The 24,247-nt window shown below is 38.4% G+C and overlaps 3 protein-coding genes across 3 annotated transcripts; 1 reads left to right on the top strand and 2 right to left on the bottom strand.

Annotated features, from left to right (window-relative positions):
* Nucleotides 1–13,311: 13,311 nt before the first annotated feature.
* Nucleotides 13,312–16,526, bottom strand: LOC143450799 (uncharacterized). The gene is made up of 6 exons (XM_076951501.1): nt 16,370–16,526; nt 15,564–15,763; nt 15,312–15,467; nt 14,944–15,146; nt 14,552–14,701; nt 13,312–14,178 (listed from the first exon to the last, which is right to left on the bottom strand). Exons 1-6 carry the CDS (start codon nt 16,429–16,431, stop codon nt 13,756–13,758), a joined length of 1,194 nt encoding a protein of 397 aa, XP_076807616.1. The 5' UTR covers nt 16,432–16,526; the 3' UTR covers nt 13,312–13,755.
* Nucleotides 16,527–17,235: 709 nt separating this feature from the next.
* Nucleotides 17,236–19,017, top strand: LOC143450019 (uncharacterized). The gene is made up of 3 exons (XM_076950403.1): nt 17,236–17,588; nt 17,956–18,093; nt 18,411–19,017. The coding sequence occupies exons 1-3, from the start codon at nt 17,373–17,375 to the stop codon at nt 18,726–18,728; spliced, it is 672 nt and encodes a 223-aa protein (XP_076806518.1). The 5' UTR covers nt 17,236–17,372; the 3' UTR covers nt 18,729–19,017.
* Nucleotides 19,018–19,401: 384 nt separating this feature from the next.
* Nucleotides 19,402–21,938, bottom strand: LOC143450018 (uncharacterized). Its single transcript, XM_076950402.1, has one exon. The coding sequence runs from the start codon at nt 21,858–21,860 to the stop codon at nt 20,715–20,717; it is 1,146 nt and encodes a 381-aa protein (XP_076806517.1). The 5' UTR covers nt 21,861–21,938; the 3' UTR covers nt 19,402–20,714.
* Nucleotides 21,939–24,247: the final 2,309 nt, after the last annotated feature.

Raw genomic sequence — 24,247 nt, forward strand, 5'->3', positions numbered from 1 at the left:
CCTTTCTGGTAATTACCGGCACTTTATACGCAGTTGATCGCAACTTGATTAGCGTTTCATGTCGTAATAATTGCAAACGTCACGTATTTTGTTATACGGCGTGAAATAGAATGGTTCCGTTCTACTCTTATCCTCTCGCTATAAAATAAAATTTGCGAAATAAAGCAATTTGTGACGCAATCATAGATCACAACGACCGTCTCATAAACCTCTCTGAAGGATTTTATTGCGATGCTGTCTGACGTTCATTACTAAAGTTCTATTTTCAGTTTTTTCTATAAATATAAAAGTTAATTTATACATTAAACAAATGCTGTCCATGTTGCCACAAAATATTCGTTCGTTTCGTAAAAATTAGTCTAATTCAAGATTACAATCAAACATTCACACAAAATTAAATTTAACAAAAGAAATTGCGCACGACTTATAGGCGGATCGCAACTTATTGCGAACGCCCTGGCATATCCGTCACCGCTTGGCGGTGCAAGGCGGTTACTTTCCCGGGAAATTGTCACTGAGTTTGCGGTCGTTGGTTCAACTTTATTGCCCAAGGCGGGAGTTTATCATTTTAGAAACTTATGCGTTTATCTGCTGATGTCAAACGAGGTAAATTGAAAGTAATATTAATTATTATTATTTGTCGACCTCATAGATTTTAAGAGGCTGAGGTCACAACTTAACAAAAATTAAATCATTTCTGCTCAACCGTTCTTTTCGCCCTTCGGCCTCAGCTAGCAAAATGGATCAATAAGACCGGTTGTAGGATTCTACATTTAAACTTTGATTTGGAAAATGAAAATTCATTCAGTTCAGAAGTGAATAACACGCAGCCAAATCATCGCATCGTCATCCTTGCTGTAATAGTAATTACTTATAATGTCTTAAGGCAATGCAAGATTTTCCTCCAGAAAATTTCAGATACACGCTTCAGATTCTGTCGTTTTGAAATAATGATGAATGTATGTTAAGGATAATGTATCTTGATACTTGGAAAATCATCTAAATCTTGTGTAAATTCAGTTTTTCTCCCTTATAATATTTTCATGCAACCTCAATTGCTAACAATGTATCTATTCATGGCATTAACGTTTCATGTTCCAATGCAGCAGGTTCCCGATGTATCGAATGTCGAAGATTCCTTTGTCGTTTCTGTATAGAAAATGTATAAGAGTGTTAGAGAAATCCTGTAAGCAAAAACGACGACAGAGAAGTTCAAACAGAACGATCTTGACAGGAGTGTCACCCGATATGACAAAATAGAGATGAATTGGTTGGCATGTTGGTATGTAAGCCCAAATAAACATGATAAGAGTCGGCGTTCTGGCAGCTCTATCGCCTTTTTCCTCTGCACTCCGTATTCATGCCCTTACTTTTTTTCAGAGGGAATCCCCGGCGTTGAGAGTCACGTGATAGCTCCATCTGAATGTTTTTCAGAAGGGATCTCGGGTGTGGTGCAATGAGATTCACGTGACACACATGCAACGCGGGACGCGTTTGTGCAACGGGACCGTATCATGTGCGAGGTAAGACACGTCGCAGCCCTGCCGCTTTGAATACACTGCTTTATGTGTGACGTCAACTACCGTGAGAAAATGACGTAGTTTTATTCTAATTCCCAGACGCCACGAGCTTTTAATTAAAGGGTGTATCATACAATTAACGGGAGGAGTTTGTTTATTGTTGAAAACTATGTGTAGATTATGTAGATTATACAATACTTTGGTCCATTCTGCACGATTTCTAAATATCTGTTTGGTCGTCCAGAGCTTAGCTTCATCGGCTTACAGCATTATTTTCATACATATTTGTTATGTTTACACAAGTTATAGATGTTATCTACGTCACTACGGTAAAACACTATTTCATGGGAAAAGTTTCATTAAACATACTTATGCGCCTGCCACCGCCTTCAGTTTAGTTTTTAGTGAATCTAGTAAATACTAGAAAATGCTTTCAAGGCTTTCTTTCCTGCAGTTAATGATATGTCAGCCTTTGGTAATCAAGGGAATACAGCAAAACAATGTGCTAGACCAATATTTTAGGAAGAAACTTGTTAGGAAAAACATGTCAAATTTGTGAACAAGTGTTATAGCATTACATATAATCACAGAAACAGGGACACGATTGTTTTCCTAAGTTTTTCTTTTTTTGTTTGCGTTCAAAATTTCATAATTTTTCTTCTATTTGAATAAACATATAAACACTCAGCAGCACAACGTCTTTTATACAGGTTTATCATCGTAATTGCTCTCTTGCGAACCCGCGCGGAATTTTTGTTGCAGAACTTAACTCGTTAGGACGCGTGCGATGTCTTTCTTTGGTTGGGTAAAGGCATTTTTTGACATTGACTAAAAGTCTTGTATCTACAGTTCAATTGTACAACTTAATTGCTGGTTTGAACGTATGTACATGGTAAAACAACGAACCCAAGTTGCAGGTCTACCAGTTTCTTGCAGATGAAATGGTTTAGTTTCTCTTTTTAGCCTGTTTCGAACGTGTCCCAGCAAAACTAAGCTAACATATACGAAACGTGAACGTCATATCTTCATGCCTAAAAGCGTGTCGCGTCTGTTTTTTCATCTGTAAAATTCAATTCAACTGTTGTCAGAAACGTTTTGGGAAATTCTTAATCATTAAAATTATTATTTGTTTTTTGTGAGTCTCTGTGACTTTCACATCATTGACGTCACCTCACTATGAGACGTAATTGGAGGTATGAAATAATTTCATTTCGTGAAAGGAGCAATTATGGCTTCTGCAAAATATGTTAATAAGCTCCTATACAGGACATAATCTTTTAATACGAAATACCTCTGCTCATTTTAGTGTGGTAATCAACCGTCAATATAGCGGCAACCGAGTGTGTGTATACAGTTAAAAAATAGATTATCGTGAACAGTAAAAGTCTGTCCGGTATAAAAGTGCATTTACCGGCAAGGTTAGATATTATGTCTTGTCTATGTGAACGTATTCTTTGTGTCAAGAATGACGCAGCAGAAATTCTCAAATCCAGTTTTTATTTGAAAAAATGTTGAGCAGTCATCCTCCGTACAGTATGCTACGCTGTAATGACGTAATCCCGATTGTATGATGATGACGAAAGGAGTTGTATTGTGTATGCATATCTCCGTGCTACGGTCATGATGTAACCACAAGCAATCTTTAAACTTATACAAAACTTTACAGTTTCGCCGTTAATCTAAAACACGTTTTTATTTATAAAGTTTGGGTGTTGTCAGCGTCGATCATTGAAACTGTTTAGAGTTTTTCTATGAGCCCCAAGGGCAGTTGGTTGGTTTAGAAGTCTTCTTAGAGTTTTGCAGCTTCTAAAACGAATTGACGTACTGTCACATGATATAGCAACTATTTGCAACGTACAAGAGAAGACTATTGGCCTCCCGGCATTGTTTATTGGCGACATTTACACAGAAATTCTTACTTGTCTGCTGCTCACCTGACCCCGATTGACCTTAAGTGCGCTAAATGTCAGTTAAAATGAGACCGGGATTAGACTAAAAATATGTTCAAAACGTAAAGATAAAATTTTATCTTGCTCGAATAAATATCGCGTCTACCGAGCAAAAATGTTCTCTGTATTTTAACTAGAGTGTATTCATAAGCCGTTACACTTGACATGAAACAAGCCCATGTCAAAAGCTGCAACCTTTGACTTGGGTAGGTCTGTGTGATTATCGCCAATTTTCTCAATCAAGCGAAAATTGCTATTTTTAGGACTTTTATATGTTTTATATGTCTTCAAATATAAGTGGGTTTAATTTAGGACATGAACCTTAGAATTACTCCCTATAAGTGTAGGATAAAAGTAGCCCTCAAACTGGTTTTCTGTGACATTTCCATAAGATGGTTTGCACTGAACGTGATCTGACGAAAGTGAATTCTAGAAAAGAAACCAACCTGGTAGAAGCTTGAACAGGTATCAGCTTTCTACACACAGCCTCCTTGTATATAGGGTTGACGTTTTGTAAGTTCAGAAAGATCATAGCAATGCGTTTAGAATGGAAGGATTTTGTAATTGTATAGCACAGAAGCCGCTTTGTGTGTTTCACTTTTGTTATAAATAAATAGTTGCGCTACAATCGAAAGCAAACAATAGCGGCTACCTCATCTACAGTTCGGAGAATATTGAGCGAGAACCGGTACAAAATGGATCAAAGATGACAGTGGCCCGTTGTCTGGACGGATTTAAATCAAAGTTAGGTAAATAGCAACGACCTAGTTGCTGGTATGAAGTAAATGAGTTACTACAGTAATTGAACTTCGGACGTAAATAATCTGTAGCGTTAGTTTGCAAAAACTGAACTTACGTCACGGTTTGGTTCACCTGGTATAGATATACCCCCAGATCTGAGAAACACCAGACGTCTACTTTGAAAATCAAACTAACGATATCATTCGCTCAAAGAGTCAATTAGATAATATTCTGGATCAGAACAAGAGAAACATTTACGAAAGATTTATGGTCTTTCTCGCGTTATTCTGAAAACATCTCTACACAGCCTATACTTGCGGCTTGTAAACAAGTGAAACAACACGTTGACGTGCATCACATAGTGCTTATCATGGTTGCTGTTTTGACAGAGAGTTTAAGATAATTATACTTGTTGCGTAGAAAGTCGCCAACCAAGGAATAGATTATATTTATTCATGAACGATCGACTTGGAATTTTCATGTTTACCGGCTATGGTTTGTTTTGCGCAGTCTGTAATTGCTACAAGTTTCTTACAACTTACATTACTAGTGTCATGACGTCGCTGGCATAGCTCATGCCACCGATGGTATTTTGTTATACATATGTACCAGCCTTCAGAGTCTTAGATTCATATCAGTAGAAAAGTGTTTCGTGAGAGTTGAAACCTGTCATTATGTTTACTTTCTTTTGCGAAGACCAAAGCGTAGACGGAGGTTTTCGCAAAATGCTAGTTAGTATATAGAAAGCGCTCGTAAAATAATTACAGTGAAAATGTTTAGAATTCTTAAAAAAATATAAACACTCATACTCTTAATTTTTCTTTCTGGAACTGTCAGTTTGCCCTAAGGCGACCATGGCCATTTATACGTGATTATATACCTAGGTATCTGCACGTTTGCTTTTGAGTTGTGGTTTTAATAGAATGAGCTTTATATCAGTTGAAGCAAAAGTAACAGACATTTCCAGCTGATGGCGAAATCCAGTCAGATAGTGTTTATCTGGCTTGCGGGATGCCGCATACTTTGCTTACGTCATGTTTCAGTTGTCACGTGGGCTGTAAATAAGCGGCAACTCTGAGCCATTCCTTAAGTACTTAGTGTAAGTCATACATCTTTTAATGATGTTTTTTGTGTCGAGTTAGCAGGAAATTTGAACGCGAATTGCGTCATGTTCGGTTATTTAAAGGTTGCAGTAGGTCGTGCAGGTGTTTATTTTGATGCTTCAATATTTTCAGAGCTTTTTGAACGAATAATCAGTGTTAGATTGATAGCAACTATGATAAGTTTGTGATGTGAGAATATGTCCGGGATGGTGGAAACTGCAATTGACATCTTCACCACAGAGTCGGGCGGGATGTCGAGACGAGAAGATGAAGAAAACAAGGATGACTGGTTCAACATCATCCTCCCCGTAATGGGGACCTGCTTTCTCCTCATCTTGTTCTTCACGTTCTACAAGTACGTGGTGGTGGTTTGCAGGAAGTGCGAGTGCTGCAGGAAGTGCCGAATGTGTCTCGGAGACGCGGAAGAAGGAAATAGGCGGAACGGGAGTGCGGAAAATCCCGGATACGACCGCACGGAGGAAGCCGATCTTCCTCCCTCTTACTCCGTCGTGCAACACAACACAGACGTCTTCCGAGTAGTAACGGAAGAGGACACGAATCCGGTGCCTCCGTCGTTTGAAGTCTTCCTAGAAACTGAGAAGCTCCCAACATACTTGGAGATAATGGAACAAAAGCAGAGAGAAGAAAACCAAAGAACAACATCCGGTACTGGAGCGACAAGTAACGAGCCAGTTGCCATAGTTACAACCAGATCGTTAACTACTGTTACTTCCCAGCATCTGGGTCGAAGGGAGCTCCCTGGATCGCATCCGACATGACAGGGTTAACGTCCTTCCTGACGTTGTTGACGTCACAAAGTGATATTATATGCCCGATTATGACGTTGCATAATGTCACTGTAAAGATCACTGTGCAGTACCAAGAAGAGAAATAAGTTAAGTTTGGTTTTGAGGAGAGACCTCTTGGACCAATTTGGCTCGCATCCGACCATGCAAAGCGCAGTCGTAGAAAGGGAGAGCGACCAAGAACCCGAACAACGTCCCGTTAATTGGAAGATATTTTGGGTGCTTTCGACTTTTGGTCTAGTCGCGTTAAACGTCATCGAGAGATATCTTTATGCTTGTATGTTACTTTATATATATATATGCAATTTTTGTTATTACCGGATGAGATCCTCCGGCCGGCTCCTGAATTTGTTGCCTCTGTGGAGGCTCGAAGCATAATGAACTGTTACGATATGAGGATATATTCAGATGGATAATAACTAACTAAATAACTAACTTAGTCACGTTTGAACTTGTTTTTAATACCTATTGCAGGCAACTATCTATCAACTGAGTGTTAATCGTTGATTCAACATTCTGGATCGTTTCTCATCTTTACCTTAATTAATTGTCTTGATCATAAATTTCTATAAGAAGCACAGGCTGTGTTTTACGGTTTATTAGTCTTGTGAATACGCCACTGTTATTGCTTTTCGAGATTCTGAAATTCACAATTTCAACACGAGCTAGCGCACCATAGCAACAACAACACTTGTTTTCTTTTGTTTAATATGTTTGAATTGGTCAGTGTCTTTATCATGTTTAAACTCTCCACTTTTTGTTCATTTCTATTTTATTTATACAACAATTATGTTTATTTTCGTCGCCTACTTTTCTATTTTCTAATGCAGTTGATGAAGCTGTTCAAAGAGAACATGCGAATATAATCGTTGGCTTTTCGAATCTGTGGGAGTTGAAATTGACATAATAAGACAACTTCAACTAAACATCACCCCGCGTGGCAACGTTCATGAAATAAATTACAAGAAGCCGAATCATCCACAATTTCCCCCATTACTGCATTGCCCAAACTATAATTATTTCATGATGTATAATTACACAATCTTTGCGTCCTAACAAAGCTAGAAAAAACTTAACATCGTAGGCCTACGATATCGTGCAATCATTCTTTAGGCGCAAGAACAGTTTACTGTAACCTGCATATGATATACTTTACGTAATTTGCGTCAAATGTTTTACATAACGCCGAGAAGTAGGCTTGGTAGACGTTTTGCGTCAACAAGAAGGTAGTTAATTCTTGTAATCGGGCCATAACAAAAGCGCGGGCTAGGGTTATTGTCGGGAAAAAGCAAACAAAAGTTGTATGGATTACCGAGGCAGCGATGCGCGAAACCTTAGTGCTAGCCAGACCATGCGTAAACTTAAAAGCACTTCGGCCGAGTTCTGTTAGAAGCACAATAGGTACGGAGTGACGAAGCAGTCTCAAGACGCCCGCATATAGAAGGAAAGTTATCCGTTTAAGCACCGGAAAGTGACAGGAATCAGTAAAAGAAAGTCGCTATAATGCCGACGTATAGCTTAGTTGCACTGGTAACGATAATGTTGACTAAAATTTTACATTATGGACCGTAAATAGATTAGATTAGAGATTGTAAATTTATAGATTAGCCTCCACAAAATGACGAACTTGTTTACCATGTCATGTGATTTCATAATTTGAATGTTAATGCTTTATGGTTAAGAATATTTGCAAAGTTAAAAACTTGTAGAAACAGCTAAGTTTCTACTTCTAAAGCCTACTGCTGGACTGAAAACTCTTTTAAAACAAACAACGACCACCTCAGGTTCTGACAGTTGCGCAACAGTGCAAAGTTTAACCGAGTTCAAACGAGCAAAAATGTCAGACTAGCCACTGCTGGTCCGGTTCGACTAACTTGACGTCACTTGTTTGAGTTATTTTTCTGAAGAAACCAAAAAAACTTTGAAAAGTGACGACAATTATTTTTCGTTTGTTCGGTGCGATACTGTTTCATGGTCGCATGTCAAGAAAGCTTGTTTTCAGCTCACCTGCCCTGCTTTTTGTTAACAGTCGTTTGCCGCTGTTTGTTTTTGAATAAACAAGTTAAAACGACGAGGAAGCCGTAACTAACTATGCTGTAACTAAGACAAACTATTATTGTAGAACAGACACTAATTTTTATAAGTTGCGCAGGGTTAGAAAATTAGGCGCCATAAGAGGGTTATGCAACAACTCAAATCCGACAAATCGAACAATAATGATTAGGGTTTGGGTGAAAAATAGAATTGGGGTTTGAATTGTTAGAAGGGAGAGAGCTAGAACTGTTAGGTTTCAGTTATCAGACAACCTTATAAAATTGACCACTGAATATTTTAGCGCAGTTTTCAAGCTTTCTATGTCCTTCAGGTTTACAAGACCAAGCACTAGTGTGAGCCTGTGCTTACAAAGCGTATCGCGTATATCAGTAATCCATCTTCATCTGCGCATGTTTTATCCGAAACGTTTGTGTTCTTTTGTGTGAAGAAGCGCTTGTGCCACTGTGTTTTCAAAGTTACACCAGTAATTTGCTTTTTCAGAGCAACTATAGGGGGCAGCCAAATGAAGGGGAGAGACTGAAAACAATGATGATGAATGATGATGACGATGATGATAGGAGCAGTTTAAATGGCTCCTGGCTTAACGTGGCAGTGCCTGTTGTGGCGATGGTCGTCATCTTTCTAACCTTCCTCACTTTCTACAAAGTGATATGGGAAAAGCTCCGCGGGTTCTGCTGCACGAAATGTACTGACCGTCAGACAAGAGTAGCCACCGTGACCGGAGGCGTTGGTGGCCATGACAACAACGCCGCCGTTCTCGAAGACGATGTTCCGCCGTCGTACTCCGCTCTCGGAATTTCCAGGAGTAGCCTTGAAATATTCAGAGTCGCCTGCGATGAGGAAAGCCTGAACCGTGTCTCAACCGGGTCAGACTCGGAGAAGCTCCCTTCCTACGCGGAGTTCATGGAGGAAATGCGCCGAAAGGAGGAGGAGATAAGATCTTCCCAACAGGATCGGGAAACTGGAGGAAGAACGTCACATCCGGCTCCAAGAACAATGACTATTACGTCTCCCCATGCCATAGAAGACCCCGAGGACTCAATTGCGGTTGATGTGAATATAACACAAGATGAAAGTTTACAGTGATGTTGAACTTCCTATTTAAAGATCCTGATATTGAGTTAATTTGACATTTTCCGTGTAGAGAATATTTTCAAGTTTAATATTTAATTCAACTTTAACACACTTTTTTGAACTCACAAAAGACTTTTTAACCGATCAAAAAGTGGACCAGACTTAAGTCAACATCGATCACAACGGGCGATATTGTTAAAGAAGACGACTGGCCCAGTGTGTACCAAGGTCTTCATGATTTGGGCTCGTCTGTACATGTCCTCGACAAATCATTCAACAGATCACAATATTCACAATATCAACAAATTTCAACAAAATGCCTTATTGAAATTATGTAGGAAATTAAGCTTATGATCAAAATGTCTGATGGATCGTAACTTTTTAAAAAGAGCTTTCGAAATATATTTCAGAGTTTAGTTGCATGACATTTTGAAGATCTTGAAATTGAATTTTGTTTTTTGTGTTCAGATGCCACTGTGAGAAGCCACATTAGACCAAATAACCGTCCTACGCATCAGGCACTTAAAGATTTTTTAGATTTTTTTTTTTGAAAAATCTTACTAGTTCACTGTAAATCTGCATTTGTTGGGTTGTTACGTCTAGTACACACGACGGTCAATTGTGTAAAGCTTGTTGTTATTTTTATCTTTTGTTAATAATAATTCTGTTTCATTGTGACATTGCTTCTTTCCTTTTGTTGTTTTCGTGAACATTTCTTAGCATAATGTCTCAAAACCAAGCAACGGCAAATGTTGTTGTAGCTGTATGCTTTTGCCTCCTTCTTTTCTAATGAGTACATTTAGCCTTTTTCTTTGATTTTTTCATACTTTTGAGCACGTTTCTATGCAAAAAGTTTTTAATGATTTTCAGTAACACGACTTTTTACAGATCGGAATACTAATGGAACAAGTATTGAGTAAACACTAGCAGATGAATAATTTGTGACATGTGCAGATGAACTTGAGCAAGTTATTTTTTCCGGATTCAATTTGTTAATATTTAAAATAAATGTGATAATAATACAATCACATATAATCTTTGTTTTGACATTTTGATGGAAATATTTGACTATTCGCTGTAGCGCAATATATCACATTACCCTATTCATGGTGAACGGTTCACATAGAAACCTTAAACTTTCGGTTTGCGTCAATCAACGACATGCTTTGTGTAGTACTTGTCTATGCAATTGGGGCCTGCTCTCCAACGTTTATGACTATGGTAAAATGATCCGACTGCACAAGATTTAGAATGGTATTATCGTAAACGTAAACGTGGTAAACGCGTCTATTTGTTTACACTAGAATAAGCTGTCTTTGCACAATTTGGCTTTGTCATTACAACTAAAATTAGGCCTAAACAATTCCGCTTTTCATAGAGTTGCATTGAGACTTTGGTTTATTTTTATAAAATTCCGGTAGTGCTGAAGAAGCTTCGGTAAAATTGCAGTAAATGAGCAGTAAATTTTTCTATTGCATTACTCGTGTTTTTCTGGAATAAATTTTATGTTAATAAAAGTTAAGGAATAAATTAGACTTCTTAAATTAATTTCTTGGGCGACATCTACCGAATTTTTATATTTTCTTGAGATTGATTAACTCAGCCTACGTTCGATTTAACCCATGAGGAGGACTCAACCTACTGACGTTGATTGGGTCGTCCTAGGTTTAGTCGCCTTGGGTTGACGAAGAATCAAAGTTTCAAGATTTATTGTTTTCTTGAAAATACCAAACAAGATTTTGCTTGTAAAGTTGTGAGACAATATCTGGACGGTAGCTTTATGAGTCGGGGATATTACACAATTTTATTATCAGGATTTCGTAAGACTTTGTCGTAAGAATCAAATATAGTGTCAAAACAATATTTGCGAAGTCGAAAAGTGCATGTGGCCCAATTTGTGGCTGCGCAAATAAAATTACTGACTACTATAGATCATGAAATTTTTACAACTTTGCGGTTTGAATCACTTCGGAACGAAGGGTCTGGATAAATATTTCTCGGCGGTCACAGGCGGCCAGCAGCAGACGGTCCATGCACGTTCCACATGTAAACAACTGACTCATTTGCATGTGACCGTCTTCACATGCACAGCACATCGCAAACTAGTTTGTGCGTTTGTATTACGCAGCAATATGGACATAACTTGCAGTATCTGCTTCCAATGTCTGCAAACTTTCCAAAAACTTGGGCCTCCGGTAAATTGGTTCAACGAGGGTTGATTGTTTGTAGCTGGAGCTGTTTATATTTGCAGAACGTGGATAAGCAAACAATGCATTGAGAGCTTGTTAATTGTTTAGTAGTTGCATAAGCAAACCTGCTGAATAAAATAAGGTTTTGAGATAGGTTCTTAATTTCGGAGGCAACCAAATTGTACCCGGCTGTAGATGTGCGTGAAACATTAATTGTTTACAGGTGGTCGATGTGCAAACGTAACCGAGCTGCGTTGGGTTAAATGAATTAATGAATAACAGTCGAAGGTGATATTGGGGAAAACTTTGAGACCAGCTATAAATAAAAAACCGAAACTAAACGACCAAACGAAAAGAACTCAGCTAAGGAGAATCTTTCAAACATAAAATACATAAAAGTAACTCATCAAAAAGCAGATCACCTGGTCAACGACCTTAAAAGTTTTCATATCATCGTACGCAATAAGTATCAGAACCAATTGCCAATGAGAAAATAGCCTAAAATGTTGACAAGCTATAAAAGCAAGCAAGTAAATGATTAACTTATTAGTCTGACTTTTTAATCAACGAGACAGAGTTTAGCGCAGAGAAAAATCAAGATGACAAGTCGACATTAGCAACATGTTATCAGCAAGAAACATTAGTTCTGAAAGGAAAAGATGCATAGTATTTGGATAAACGAGCTGTCTTATATAAAAGAACGCTGACAGATACGCTGTTCATGAGTTCATTTAATAACAAGCTTTCACTGCATTACCATAGAAATCTTGCACTTGAGTATTTTGAAGTTATTTGTTAAAAATCGTTATAGGTCATGTTTTACCGGCTTTACAAATAGGAAGTCCACTAAAATTGTCCTTAAATGCATTAGAGTGAACCCTTAGGCTAGATTTATGCAAAATCAAAACGTTAAACGCATTCTTTGACGTATATTCTTTGTGTTTAGAGAAAATTAGGTCAACAAGGAATTAAAGATCTTTCAGAGATGTATTATTCAACTACTCAGGGCACAACTTCGACGAGCGAGCCGTCGTCAGAAAACAATTGCGACTGGCATAACTTGGCCGGTGGGTGCAAGTACACGTGGTGGGGTCAAGTTGTTGTGTGGTTCATCCTGATCGTCGTCATAATCGGAATTGTCCTTTGCTGCAAGCACGTGTTCAAAGCCTGCAGAAGTCATACGATCAACCACACAGAAACTTGCCAGCGACGCACTGAACGCTCTTCCGGCGTTCCCACGGCGCCCAACCGCACCGGAGCTAACAATATAGCGTGGGAATCAACCGCGGAATTTCATGAAGACAAACTTCCTTCGTATGAAGAGTTTATGTTTGAGAAGGGCCAGGGAAGTGCGGGAGCTTCCAGAGAAACTGAATTTCAAGTCGAAGTGGAGTTGGTGCCCATGCCTTCGACTTCATCGCAACCTGAAGATAATAATGCAGCGACTGGAAATGATAGTAGAGCAGAGGATGAGGATGAGGATACGCCTCCTCCGCCTTACTAAACCGCTTGTTTCTCTACCAGGCAAGACTTGCGACTTTTCTTTTTCGGAGCACGCTAACTGTGGGATTTGCAAATGATTTTGTCGCTTGCCCGCGATGTCTTTGACTCATACCATTAGCAAAGTTTCTGTTTGACTTAGCTTGCGCTAAGTTAAGTCTTTTACTGTCTTACTGACTTTAACTTTTAACTGGTCTTTAACTGCTTTTAAGAGACTCTTTACAATTTTTAATTTGCGTGTTAACATAAACAGTGTTTTACTTTTCGATCGTTTATTACGTTGTTTACATAAAACTATAAAACGATGTGGTATAGTCTATACATAGAGCTATTTTACAAGTGTTTACTTTTTTGAGATTTTATAGCCTTTAAAATTTTATTTTAACCTCAAGCTTCGAAAGAATAACATAACGAATCCACTTGGCTATAAACTTGACTGTATTTTCAGGCGTAAAAGACGTGCTATTGGTATTTTTGTAGGTCCAAAATTATTATTAGAAATTATTTTCAGAAAATACCATTTGCAGACAAAACGGTTGAAACGTTTTAAGGAGGATTTTTGTTACATAGAGAATATAGATTTGCAAACAAAAACTTATGATAAAAGCATTATCACAACCTTTTGTTATGAAATATCACAAATAACCGCCTTTGACATGGAATCCGTTATCGAACTTTGTAACGTACATAACGCAATCATGTGACGTTAAAGATACTCAGTCACGTCATCAGAGTTATGTAAGCTGTGCTGGTAAGCAAACATGTGTTGCCCGAGCTCGTAAAAAAAAATGTTTACTTCCGCATCTTACGCACGGTCGCTACGCCTTGACGTCAGTGCGTGGTGTGCGTGGTAGTGTACTTCTTTTGTTCCAGACATTGTTAAAATTGTGCGGCAGATTTTTTCTCGCCGTCAAGTAAGACTCCAAAGAAAATCTTCCCGGCGAAACCTTGAATATATGCTTACTCCGAGTTGTATCTGACCTCGGACTACTTTCATCCTCCGGAAGCCCGTACACTTCGCGAGGTAGGGCCGTGTTCGCTAGACCCATGGTCGGTAGAGGGGGTACGTTTTGGTGGGGTGCGCTTGCGTGGGATTTCGAATACATGGAGTGAAATCTGGTGTCATGATCTTTGCTGTGACGATTTCGGACCTCGCGGAGTTGATTTCTTTGGTTGCTGGAAGAGGATTTCATCAAATCTCTCTGCTCTTCAATTTCCATCTTCAGCATCCGCTCTTTTATCTGTATTTAAAGAGAAATCTTTTGAACTTTTAAGCTAAATATTTCATGAGCTACTTTTTGAGTGAAATTTCAAGTTAAAAGTATTGACATGTTTAGAATGTGTTAAACGTTAATGAAGTTTTGCCTTTGTATTCTAAAAGAGTTTTATGTTACGCTGTTCTGGCTAATTTTTATATAATAATAATAATAATAATAATAATAATAATATAATAATAATAATAATAATTTGCTATATCTTATAATGGTGTAACGTATGGATTTATTTATAAAAGATGGCTTAATGATGTAAACGAAACGTTGCTGTTTTTCAACTCTTTCAGTCTATTACGGACAAAACGTAGAGATGAACGCAACAGTTATTAGAAAAACTTACTTCTTCTGTCGCTTTTATTCGCGTCATGATCAAGCTTCTTCTATTTTTCTCTTGCTTTCGAAACATGTCTGAATAGACGTCATGCAATCGTTTGCTCTTCAATCTTCCAAGTGCAGTAAATGGCATTTCTTGAGGGTCAATTCGCGTCAGCTACAAGAATAAAACATAGGTGTAAAATCTAGAATAACCTAGTCAAATTAAAGCGTTGAAGTTTGAGTTTCTGTGCTCACATCAGGAAAAATAGAAACAAGTTATCTCTGAATAAATTTAGGTTTTGTCTAATACGAAAACTAAATCATAAAAACTTGCAGTTTTTTTTATTATAAACCTACAGGTATATCGTATTTTGTGGTCAAAATAAACAAACAAAAGTTTTTTTAAAACTGCTTCACTTGATGACTGGTGATAACTTCTCTTCTTGCCTTTCTGCTGTTTTCGTCATCGTCATCCGCCTCCTGGAATCTCGGGGAGTCCTCACTTCCGCTTCCGAGTGTAGATGCTAAGCATCCCAGATCGGCACGATAAGCTGCGTACCCTTTGGCAAAACCGGGATGTTGTCTTGATAAAGTTGACTTTCCGGCATGTCGTTTGGAAACTAGTGGACATAAAACCTCCGATTTTATTAAAGATATGCCCATAGAAATCTTTATAAGGATAATAATTTAGCACGAAATAACATTTGAAATACTAGATGATAAATTTCACAAACAACAAAATATATAATTTATTTAGCATCAGAACACTTCCGCACACAAACAACCTTCCTGGTTGCGTCTGGAAAAATTTGGCGGCAACTTTACGGCAATCTTGGACGATTCGTTCCGTGACTGCGATGTCTCTTTTTCCTTTGTACTGCTCGATCTCTCTCGGGAGGTGTATGATTGCAAAGGAAGAGGAAACTGGCTCTCCAGAGGCGCTGGAACCACAAACATTACGACAAATTAAACGTCAGAAAAAGAAAAGTTCACCTTGACTGGTTAAAGAAATTATCCGTTTCAACGGCTCCACCTACTGGCTGGGGCTTGTCCCACGTGTAGTAACCCTCGCTTAGTGTACGATAGAGGGTCGTGAACCTTCGTTATATTTGAACCCTTTGCCAGTTGAGTGGTTCGTAGTTGCTTGGCGTCGTAGGTGGTCAAAGAGCCGTGAAAATCTCTAGCTATGAGCTTCGGTGTCATCAGAGGTATTTGAATGGATCTGTGCCGAGATTCTCTGGAAAATCGTACATTTTTTGGATCCCTTTTCTATAATAATCGAAATCCCTTTGTGAGATTTTATAACATTTTACCGGTGCTATTTTCGATTGCTTGCTATACGCCACATACCACAAGTCATTATAGAAATGTAAGTGATTTAACATAAAGTTTAACTTTTCATGTTAATGACAAATGAGCCTGAGATAATTTAACTTGCAAATAGACCTGCAGACGTAACTTATGTATAAACTTTGCTGTTCTGAGTACCGTACATTTACCAACTGCGTGATTGCAGCATTGTAATAGTCTACCATTACCAGCTGTTAAGAAATTGGGTATATAGCCTAGTTTGTGATGAAAAACAATGTATTTTAAATTGGTAAAGGGCTATCTCGTTACAATCAAAAGACATAAAAGCAATTCTCGTAACGACCATTGTGCGAGGTAAATAATAGAAAATTTCTTTGAAAAGCCGGACAAATCAACATTTGTTTTCTTAATATTGTTACCTTCGGCTATTTTCCGTCATTATCAATAGCATGATATAACCTATGCTTAACAGAAGCCATAAGTGAGAATAATTGATGCGATCAATATAACCTTAACGATTGCAAACACTCACCCTGGACGTTGGCTTAAAACATATCCGTAATTTCCAAACGGAGTGTTGACAAGTTTTACCATAACTCTTGACTTTCTAATCCGATCCTGCCTGCTTTGCCGGGCATCTCTGTAAGATATTCGGGTACTTGGTAATTCACAGAACTCTGCGTACCTTGAGAGGCAGGTATGTCGTTATAATTCGACAAGGTCGTTATAAAAAGTATTGCGATAACACGCTCATTGACCCGTGGAGAACTTAATATCCATCGAGCAACGAAGCGGTAGTTAGGAGTTAATTAGACGATTTTGTTTCCCTCAGTAGACGCGCTTGGAAGACTATGAGCTATGATTTTCGTTTCAACAACTTTACTGCCATCATGTCCTACGTACAAGTGCAGTCATATGCAAGTTATGATTGAGACTTTGCTACTTTTAAATACATTTGCGTTTTAAAAAGACAAATCGTGGTAAACAAATGACAACGTCACAAGCTCTTTCATTAATGAATCATTAAAACTCGTGTTTTTTTGGATGTTTATGTTTAAATAGTTTAAGGAAAATCAATTATCAGAAGCTATTTTTGTTGATGTCGGATGCAGATATCGCAGTGGGAGGTGCTATAAGATGTGAACTTCTGACTCCGCCGCTTTCCTGTCTTTGTCCGATCATGAGTCGCTCAGCTAGCGCGGTATTTACTTCCAATTACATGTCACCTAACACTGGTACCTAAATAATTAGCCACACAAACAGCAGAGCGTCGAACAATATCAAACAATGTCGGACACCGCAGTCAAACAATGCCCAGGTCGGCTTGTATTAACCTTGCACAAAAGCTCGCGCACGCCCGGATTTATTTAGTCAGCTTGTAAAGATATTGATCCACAACAAACTTTTATTCGTCCCTTTAAAACATATCTCATGAGAGTCGGAAAATTTTTGCCAGTTAGCAGCGGCAGTCGCGCAGCCAATTTACGGAGCAGGTAAATTTCAGCTGTTGCCGGTTTTATCGAAAAAGTTTGAGCATGACGAGTGACGTGGAAAAGGTTTACAAGTCAAAAGTTCCCAGAGCACCGGTAAAGGCGCAATACAGCAGATCCAGGGCTCCACATCCTCATCTGACTTGTTACTCTCCGTTTAGAGTGAGAGATGCAATTCGCGATATGCATCCTCTTCCTCCAATCGCCGTCCAGGAATCGAGAGAGAGAGAATATGTCGTTGACGCCGTAAAATCAGACGTGGTAAGTTTTTCAACTCATTGTTACATCGTAGTAAGCTTCTTCAGGTGTTATCCTACTGCACTGGCATTGACGAATTGTAAAGATGTATAGACTTATGTTGGAACCTGTTACTTTGAATGCATAACATTTTTTGTTGAAATCATGCCAAAGGGTTATGGTGGTTTTATTATGTAAAACTTAACTCATGGTCATGCCATAACCCATAAAAATGTTGACCCATATGATATGTTGTTATTGCGTTAATATTGATACAAAAAATGTGACTCCAACTAGCATAGACCCACTGGAAACTTTCAAGTATTGAATAGAAGTTGATTAGATTGGGCAAGTACGATTTTTTTTAACTCGGCCTGTTGGAATTTTCTAGTTCTTCAACAGCCCCTACCACCGACCCAGAAGAATGTCGATAATAAAACCCTACGATGCGATGAACGACCGCCATTCTGCGGGCTACTTTCGCTCGCCTATTGTCAAGCAGTTCGTCACCCGCACACTTTCCGCTCAGGTGGGTGGGTTCACATTTACAAAGATATATTTCAATGTTGCATCATCCTTATATTTACGTCTACGCTCAACAAAACCTTTTCACACACACATAAAAAAATAGTCCACAACACCGTCTGTTGCTCTAATTTTGAAAGAAAAAAAGCGAAGTGTGTTTTTATTTGTAGTAATTGAGTAGAGCGTTTGTAATTCTCGTCATTATGGTTTAATCTTAGTATAAGCAATGAAGCTATAAGTACTTTACACGTAACTGTTTTAAAGAAGTAGGCTGGTAAAGGAAAAAATATTATGTGCTATTTCCTTTATTTCTATTTTCAGCAACCTCGCCAAATGCCGGCAGAAAAACGGGGGCTTCATCGCATGTCCGCTAGATGTCGTTCTGTGCCAACACCGCCACCAAGTACGTTAGAGTCGAAAGAAAAGAATTTTATTCTTGACAACGTGAGATCGGAAAGACTACGCAACAAGCAAAACCCGATAATTCCAGAATATGACGCCTCCTTAGACAGGTATTCAAGGAGGTATTTTCAACGAAGACTGGTGCAGAATGTTCTCCGAAAAACAGTCACAACACCGTTGAGACTCTATCCGACTATTACCTTTTATGCGCCTTCTAAAAACGATATTGTGGTTTAAGTTGTCGATATTTTGTCCAGTCGTCGCCTGCACTGACCGAACCGACGACTCTTGCTTTGATTTTACAAGGCCTTCATCACAAACTTTTGATATCAGTGTTTTGTGCTGTTGTAATCGGTTGTATTGAATCATGTTGATGCCCTAACCCTCATACTAACAACAGAGCTTTCAGGCCTCTTTTGAAAGTTTCATTGCAGCTACTGTATATAGAAGATGGTATGTTTGATGTAATTACACAAACTTTACCGTTAATGGACACAAAATAAAACGACATGTTTAGCTTGGTGAAAATAAAATTTATGACACCTTTTTGAGTGGGGTTTATACAAACGAAATCCTGCGCAGTATGACAACCAAGAAACTCGTGCGACGAAGGAGATAAGTTTTCGAATCACGTCCTTAAGGAGCGCAGAGGCCTTATGTTCGTCTACACGGAAAATGTTTGCACGAAAACCAGCAACAGCTGGTGAACTGAACGAGAGAGCAAAAAATATAGAGCAACAGGAAGGCGTCTCTTGTTAGCCTCTCTTGTCATCAGGCGTCTCTTGTCATCGAAGCTACTTTCCTGACCGGGTAGAATATTCCTATTTACCAATATTTTGCATTGATTCTCGGTTTTTAACGTTGAATGGTGGACTCGCCAACTGCGTGACGTATAAATCACGACTCTATACAAATGCAGTTCATTGAAGAATTTCGCGCAGCAAAACGATGGGAAAATTAAAGACCTGGGCAAGGTAGTGGCATTTGTGGCGATGAATTTGTTCGAGCAAGCACGAAGATATCGGCAAAAACACAGCCCCTTTCCATATCATGTACAAAAAGAATTGAATGATGTGGCGTGGAGTGTTCGTTCACAGGCAGCAGGGAAGAACACAAAACTACATACTTACGGTGGAAAGGTGGGATCGTGGCAACATCTACCCATCAACGAACGAGTAAAAATGAAATGAAAAATAGATTCACGCAATTTCCAAGCGATTAATAACAACGGCGGTAAGAGGAAATGACCGTTCAATCAGACGGAAATCGACAGGTCGTAAAACCAACGACAACTTGAAAGCACGGCACAATGATTGTAAAACGTTAACTTCGTAACATATAAGACTGCACACAGTCGTAGAGGCAATTATGAGGCAACTGAAATTAACTACGCACCGATACCAACTCAAAATATATCGTCGTTTGAACAAAGGCAATAAATTTGATCGATGCAACATCATGCACTGCGTTTACAAAGCTACAAAAACAGGTTTGCTAGGAATACTACACAAGACTAAGCTTGCAAGATTGAACATTTGCAAAAGTGAAAGTTTAGTCCAAACGTTATGATGCATATTCGATTTCTGTGCGCGTACCTGCCAGTATGAGACGTAAAAAACACCCAACGCTTAAAGTAAGAAATGATGATGATTGGCAGTTTCCGTATCGCCTACCACGGGCAAATTATAACGAAATGATCAAGTGGAATGTTTTGACTACAAGACAGGGATGTCCTGTTTTCATTACCCTTTAAACAACCCAACTGGTCTGCGAGTCAGTACGACAGGAAAGAAAACCACATATGCAGTAAAGTATCACAGCAACAAAGCAACATAATTAAAGTGAATCTCTGCAGAACGACACAGTACATCAAGAATAATACACATTACAAAGCCATATTGCACATTCGCATTTCCACACAAGTACTGCTTACAAAAACAACATACATCTGGTACCGATAAACATCTATATTTCATTTAAAACATTGAAAATAGCTCTTATGAACACATAGAACTTTAGCTATTAGTTATGATAATAATGGTAACTCGGATTGCACAATTTGGAAAAATTGTTTTTATGCTCATCGAACTTTTCACTATAATTTCAAAGCCTATTAATTATCTAAACAAGCTTTCCATGGAAGCTGATGAAAGGATCAGGCACCTCGCATTCTGTTAAAATAGTATAAGGATGATGCTGCATGGGACCACACGTATCTTCGTCTCAGTCGGTAAACTTTTTCTTGCTCTTCTTTTGATACTTCTCTCTTAATCGAATGCTCAAAGCGCTAAAGTCTTTCGCATGCTCGTCCAATTCTTCAGCTGCTTCTTTTACCTCGGATAAATGTTCGCTCCTCTCATGAACACTACTCTTCAGATGCTCAAACGTAGAAAATTTTTCCTTCTTAGATTCTTCTACGCTCCTTTCCACCGGTTCCGCTGACCTCGTTTTTTGTGATCTTTCAGGAGAGGTCGTACTTGTATCGCTTCCTTCTTCAAATGTAGGGATTCCACGTCGGGTCGAAATCCTGGTATCGCCGCGCCTGATTGTGGTTTGAAAGGATTTCATTGAAGTAATGCTGGATTGTGCACTGCTGCCTGACATGCTCTCTAAGGACTTTTTCAGGTTGGTGATTTCGGGTGGTTTTGCTTGTGCATTGGGTTCATGCATTTCTAGTAAAATGGTACTCGTGCCGCTTTCACTTCCGAGACCGAGAGCATTGGTATCCAAGATGTACTCGCCGAGCATTACATCTCTTTGATGTTTAAAGACGTTGTATAAACGAAATCTGAAAGATATATTTTGGAATTCTTGCATGGAGAAAGTGTAAAGACATTCATTAGAAAATCGAAGAGCACCAGTGATGCTTTCTGAAACCTCATACTTTTTACTATGACCGCGATTTTCTGTTGGTAAAATCTTTGTTCTCAGTTGAACAATTGGTTTTTCTTCAGAACCGAACAATTCAGGTGATCTTGCGAGTAAAACTGGCTTAACATTGCAAGCTTCTAATGCGAAAAGTTTCACTATATCAGTATGAGCCATTATCTTAATGCTGATCTTCAAACTGACGTTAGCATCATGCATGGCTTTCTCCAACATATCTGGATCCGTATCTGTGGATAAGGCATTGTACTTGCGAAGGATACCAGCGGCTCGGTGATAGCTGGTCACACTTTTCTTCTCATCGTTGTCTTTTGATGAGGAAGCAACTTGGGGAGGGGTCGAGATTGAGCTCTTTTCTCCCTTTGATGGATGAGACTGCACTTCCTCATCATCTTGGCCATCAGTGATTAGTGGACTTCGCTCTGGATGTTTATCATCATCCTCTCCTATGATACAGGTGAAGCAACAGCACGTAATTTTCATCTTCACTTCACATGGCAATCATGTTAGAGGTTGTAAAATTAATTTCCTACTGGTGGAGCCTAAAAAGCAAAGAAAGAAATGTTTATCAAAGCCTAAATTTCTTCAGCGCAACTGCCCAGGGCTGAGGAATACGTTAACAAACATCAAATACTAAATCTAGGGATAATGAAACTTCTGACACTACAAAGTGTTTCATGAGGACAATCCATTAACAAAAAGTACAGAGCGTTTTTAAGAGGAGACTAGCTAATTAAAATCATTTTCGGGTGTGGTACTATAACCCTTCAAATAATCTTTTGTTTTCTCTTTCTTGCAATCTGCAACCTTTAAAACGGCATTAAGTAAATCTAAATATGCAGCAGAGAGAGTTATTGAATTATTTATGCTGTTTAATATCCTAAACCTTTTAAATATTTCCTAAAGACTTGGGAGATTTATGGACAAGACTGTCAAATTTCCATTAGAGATCCTATTTTTAATTTAAAAGCTATTAATATAATCACCAATAATATATATGGATACGGACTATGATGGAACCCTGGTAACGACCACATCAACGAGGCCAAGAATATCCTCTATCGCAATGCATAACATTCTGTTTCACCAACACGGCCACTCCGGTCTCCAAACCGTGACTGCAATAAAGCTGGCACAAAACAACTAATTGAACCCCTCCTAACACAACAATTAATCCATTGTTAAGGAAAAATTTTCAAACTTTTTAACTCGCATTTTGTTAATCATTTAATTAATTGTAGCTATGACGTAAGCAACTAGGACTGTATTTTATCGATTGCTTGCATATGCGCGCACACAGGATAGTGCATGGTATATACGCATACTGCAAATGATTCTGGAGCGACAGTTCATTATTTTACAACAATTTTAAAATATGTAAAACATATGAAACCGTTTCTGAAAGAAAAAGATACTACATATCTTTTACGTTCTGAGTATGAGATTTAAAACAGTATGTACTAAATTTTACCAGTTGCATTAAAACAAGCATCTATCAAAGAGTTCTAGAAGCACAGGAGAAAGTGATTAATCCCTTATCAGATTTAGTAGATGTGTGGCACAACAACGCCTACTATTACAAATTAAATGAATATTCTGCACGCCTCAAATACAACAGGATCACAAAAACACACTTTGTACTCTAGTCAAGGCTATACAAGCAAAACAGTCTTGAGTACAATTGTGACATCATAGTTTAGTTTAAAATTCACTAATGTGACCACCTCGCTAACATGACCCCTTCACTACGATCCTGCAGGGGGTTGACTTACCGGGACTCTGTTGTATAAGTTTTAAGGATTAGATTGTCCTCAATATTACAACATAAACTTAAACCGGTATGATAGCTGAATTATCCATAAACTCCTTAGTCAAAGCAAGCATCTGGTCACATTGGGAAGTAAGCCATTGCACAATTCATGCTTGAAAAAGCAATAGCCCTTTTCGACTAATGAGGCAATCTGCATCACATGACGGATAGAGGGCGGATAAACCATGTGCTTTATTCTTATGCAATAAACCAACCCGCCATGTGAAAATAACTTCCTGGTAAGTGTTTCCTCAGAAGCTAAGCAGACATTTATTTCGATAAAGAACATATGACTTAGCAAAATACCCGAACCGAACACTGAATAAAACTCGTACATGAAAACAAAATCCAATAAAATATTAATGAATTATTGCTTTCTCTCTATCACTCTATCACTGAGAGAGCAGAAAGAACAGATCTCAATTAAGTACCGGTATATAATAACTGATCTATGTTGCATATTTGTGGTATATTGTATTGATGTCAATGGTTTAAATGACCATTGATATCAGGTCCAAAGTTTAACTTAATTATAATATTATACCGATATGAACAATAACAGTAAAACATTATAAATGTTTTATTGATCTATGTCTTGGCAATGCTTGTTGTTATCAGGAAATCAACTCGTAAATACTTGCTACATGTATAGCGACAAACTTGTAGCTTTGTAAAGAAAAGAATAACAACAAGCGGCAAGCAAAGAAATTGGACCAAAATTGCTGCCTTTGTTTACAATTTATTAAAACGATATTTTACTTTTACACACTATTATTTACAACCTCCAGTGTTGACTAAATGGGTGGTATTTTGTGGACAGTTCTGCATTATAAGTAGCTTGGTGGAAAATCAGGTTCGGATACTGCAACTAGGGTTTTGGGGTATGTTCTTTCAACGCCTCAGTTATCAGTCACCCAATAAATTTGTCAGACACAATACCTTGGGTAAGACAACACACAACCAACAACAAGACCTTGGGTAAGACAACACGCAACTGACTGAAACGTGAATGACACCACCTAGATCACTAAACAAGAAGGCTATATTCCAAATGCAAGGA

The sequence above is a fragment of the Clavelina lepadiformis genome, chromosome 3 (assembly GCF_947623445.1).
Source record: "Clavelina lepadiformis chromosome 3, kaClaLepa1.1, whole genome shotgun sequence".
Classification (NCBI taxonomy): domain Eukaryota; kingdom Metazoa; phylum Chordata; class Ascidiacea; order Aplousobranchia; family Clavelinidae; genus Clavelina; species Clavelina lepadiformis.

Coding starts and splice junctions, on each gene's coding strand:
- LOC143450799 (XM_076951501.1), bottom strand. CDS start 16,431: ATGGTAAAACTTGTCAACACTCCGTTTGGAAATTACGGATATGTTTTA. Junction 15,147..15,311: donor TTCCAGACGCAACCAGGAAG/GTTGTTTGTGTG, acceptor TATGTCCACTAG/TTTCCAAACGACATGCCGGA. Junction 14,179..14,551: donor GAATAAAAGCGACAGAAGAA/GTAAGTTTTTCT, acceptor CTTTAAATACAG/ATAAAAGAGCGGATGCTGAA.
- LOC143450019 (XM_076950403.1), top strand. CDS start 17,373: ATGACGAGTGACGTGGAAAAGGTTTACAAGTCAAAAGTTCCCAGAGCA. Junction 17,589..17,955: donor ACGCCGTAAAATCAGACGTG/GTAAGTTTTTCA, acceptor GGAATTTTCTAG/TTCTTCAACAGCCCCTACCA. Junction 18,094..18,410: donor CCCGCACACTTTCCGCTCAG/GTGGGTGGGTTC, acceptor TTCTATTTTCAG/CAACCTCGCCAAATGCCGGC.
- LOC143450018 (XM_076950402.1), bottom strand. CDS start 21,860: ATGAAAATTACGTGCTGTTGCTTCACCTGTATCATAGGAGAGGATGAT.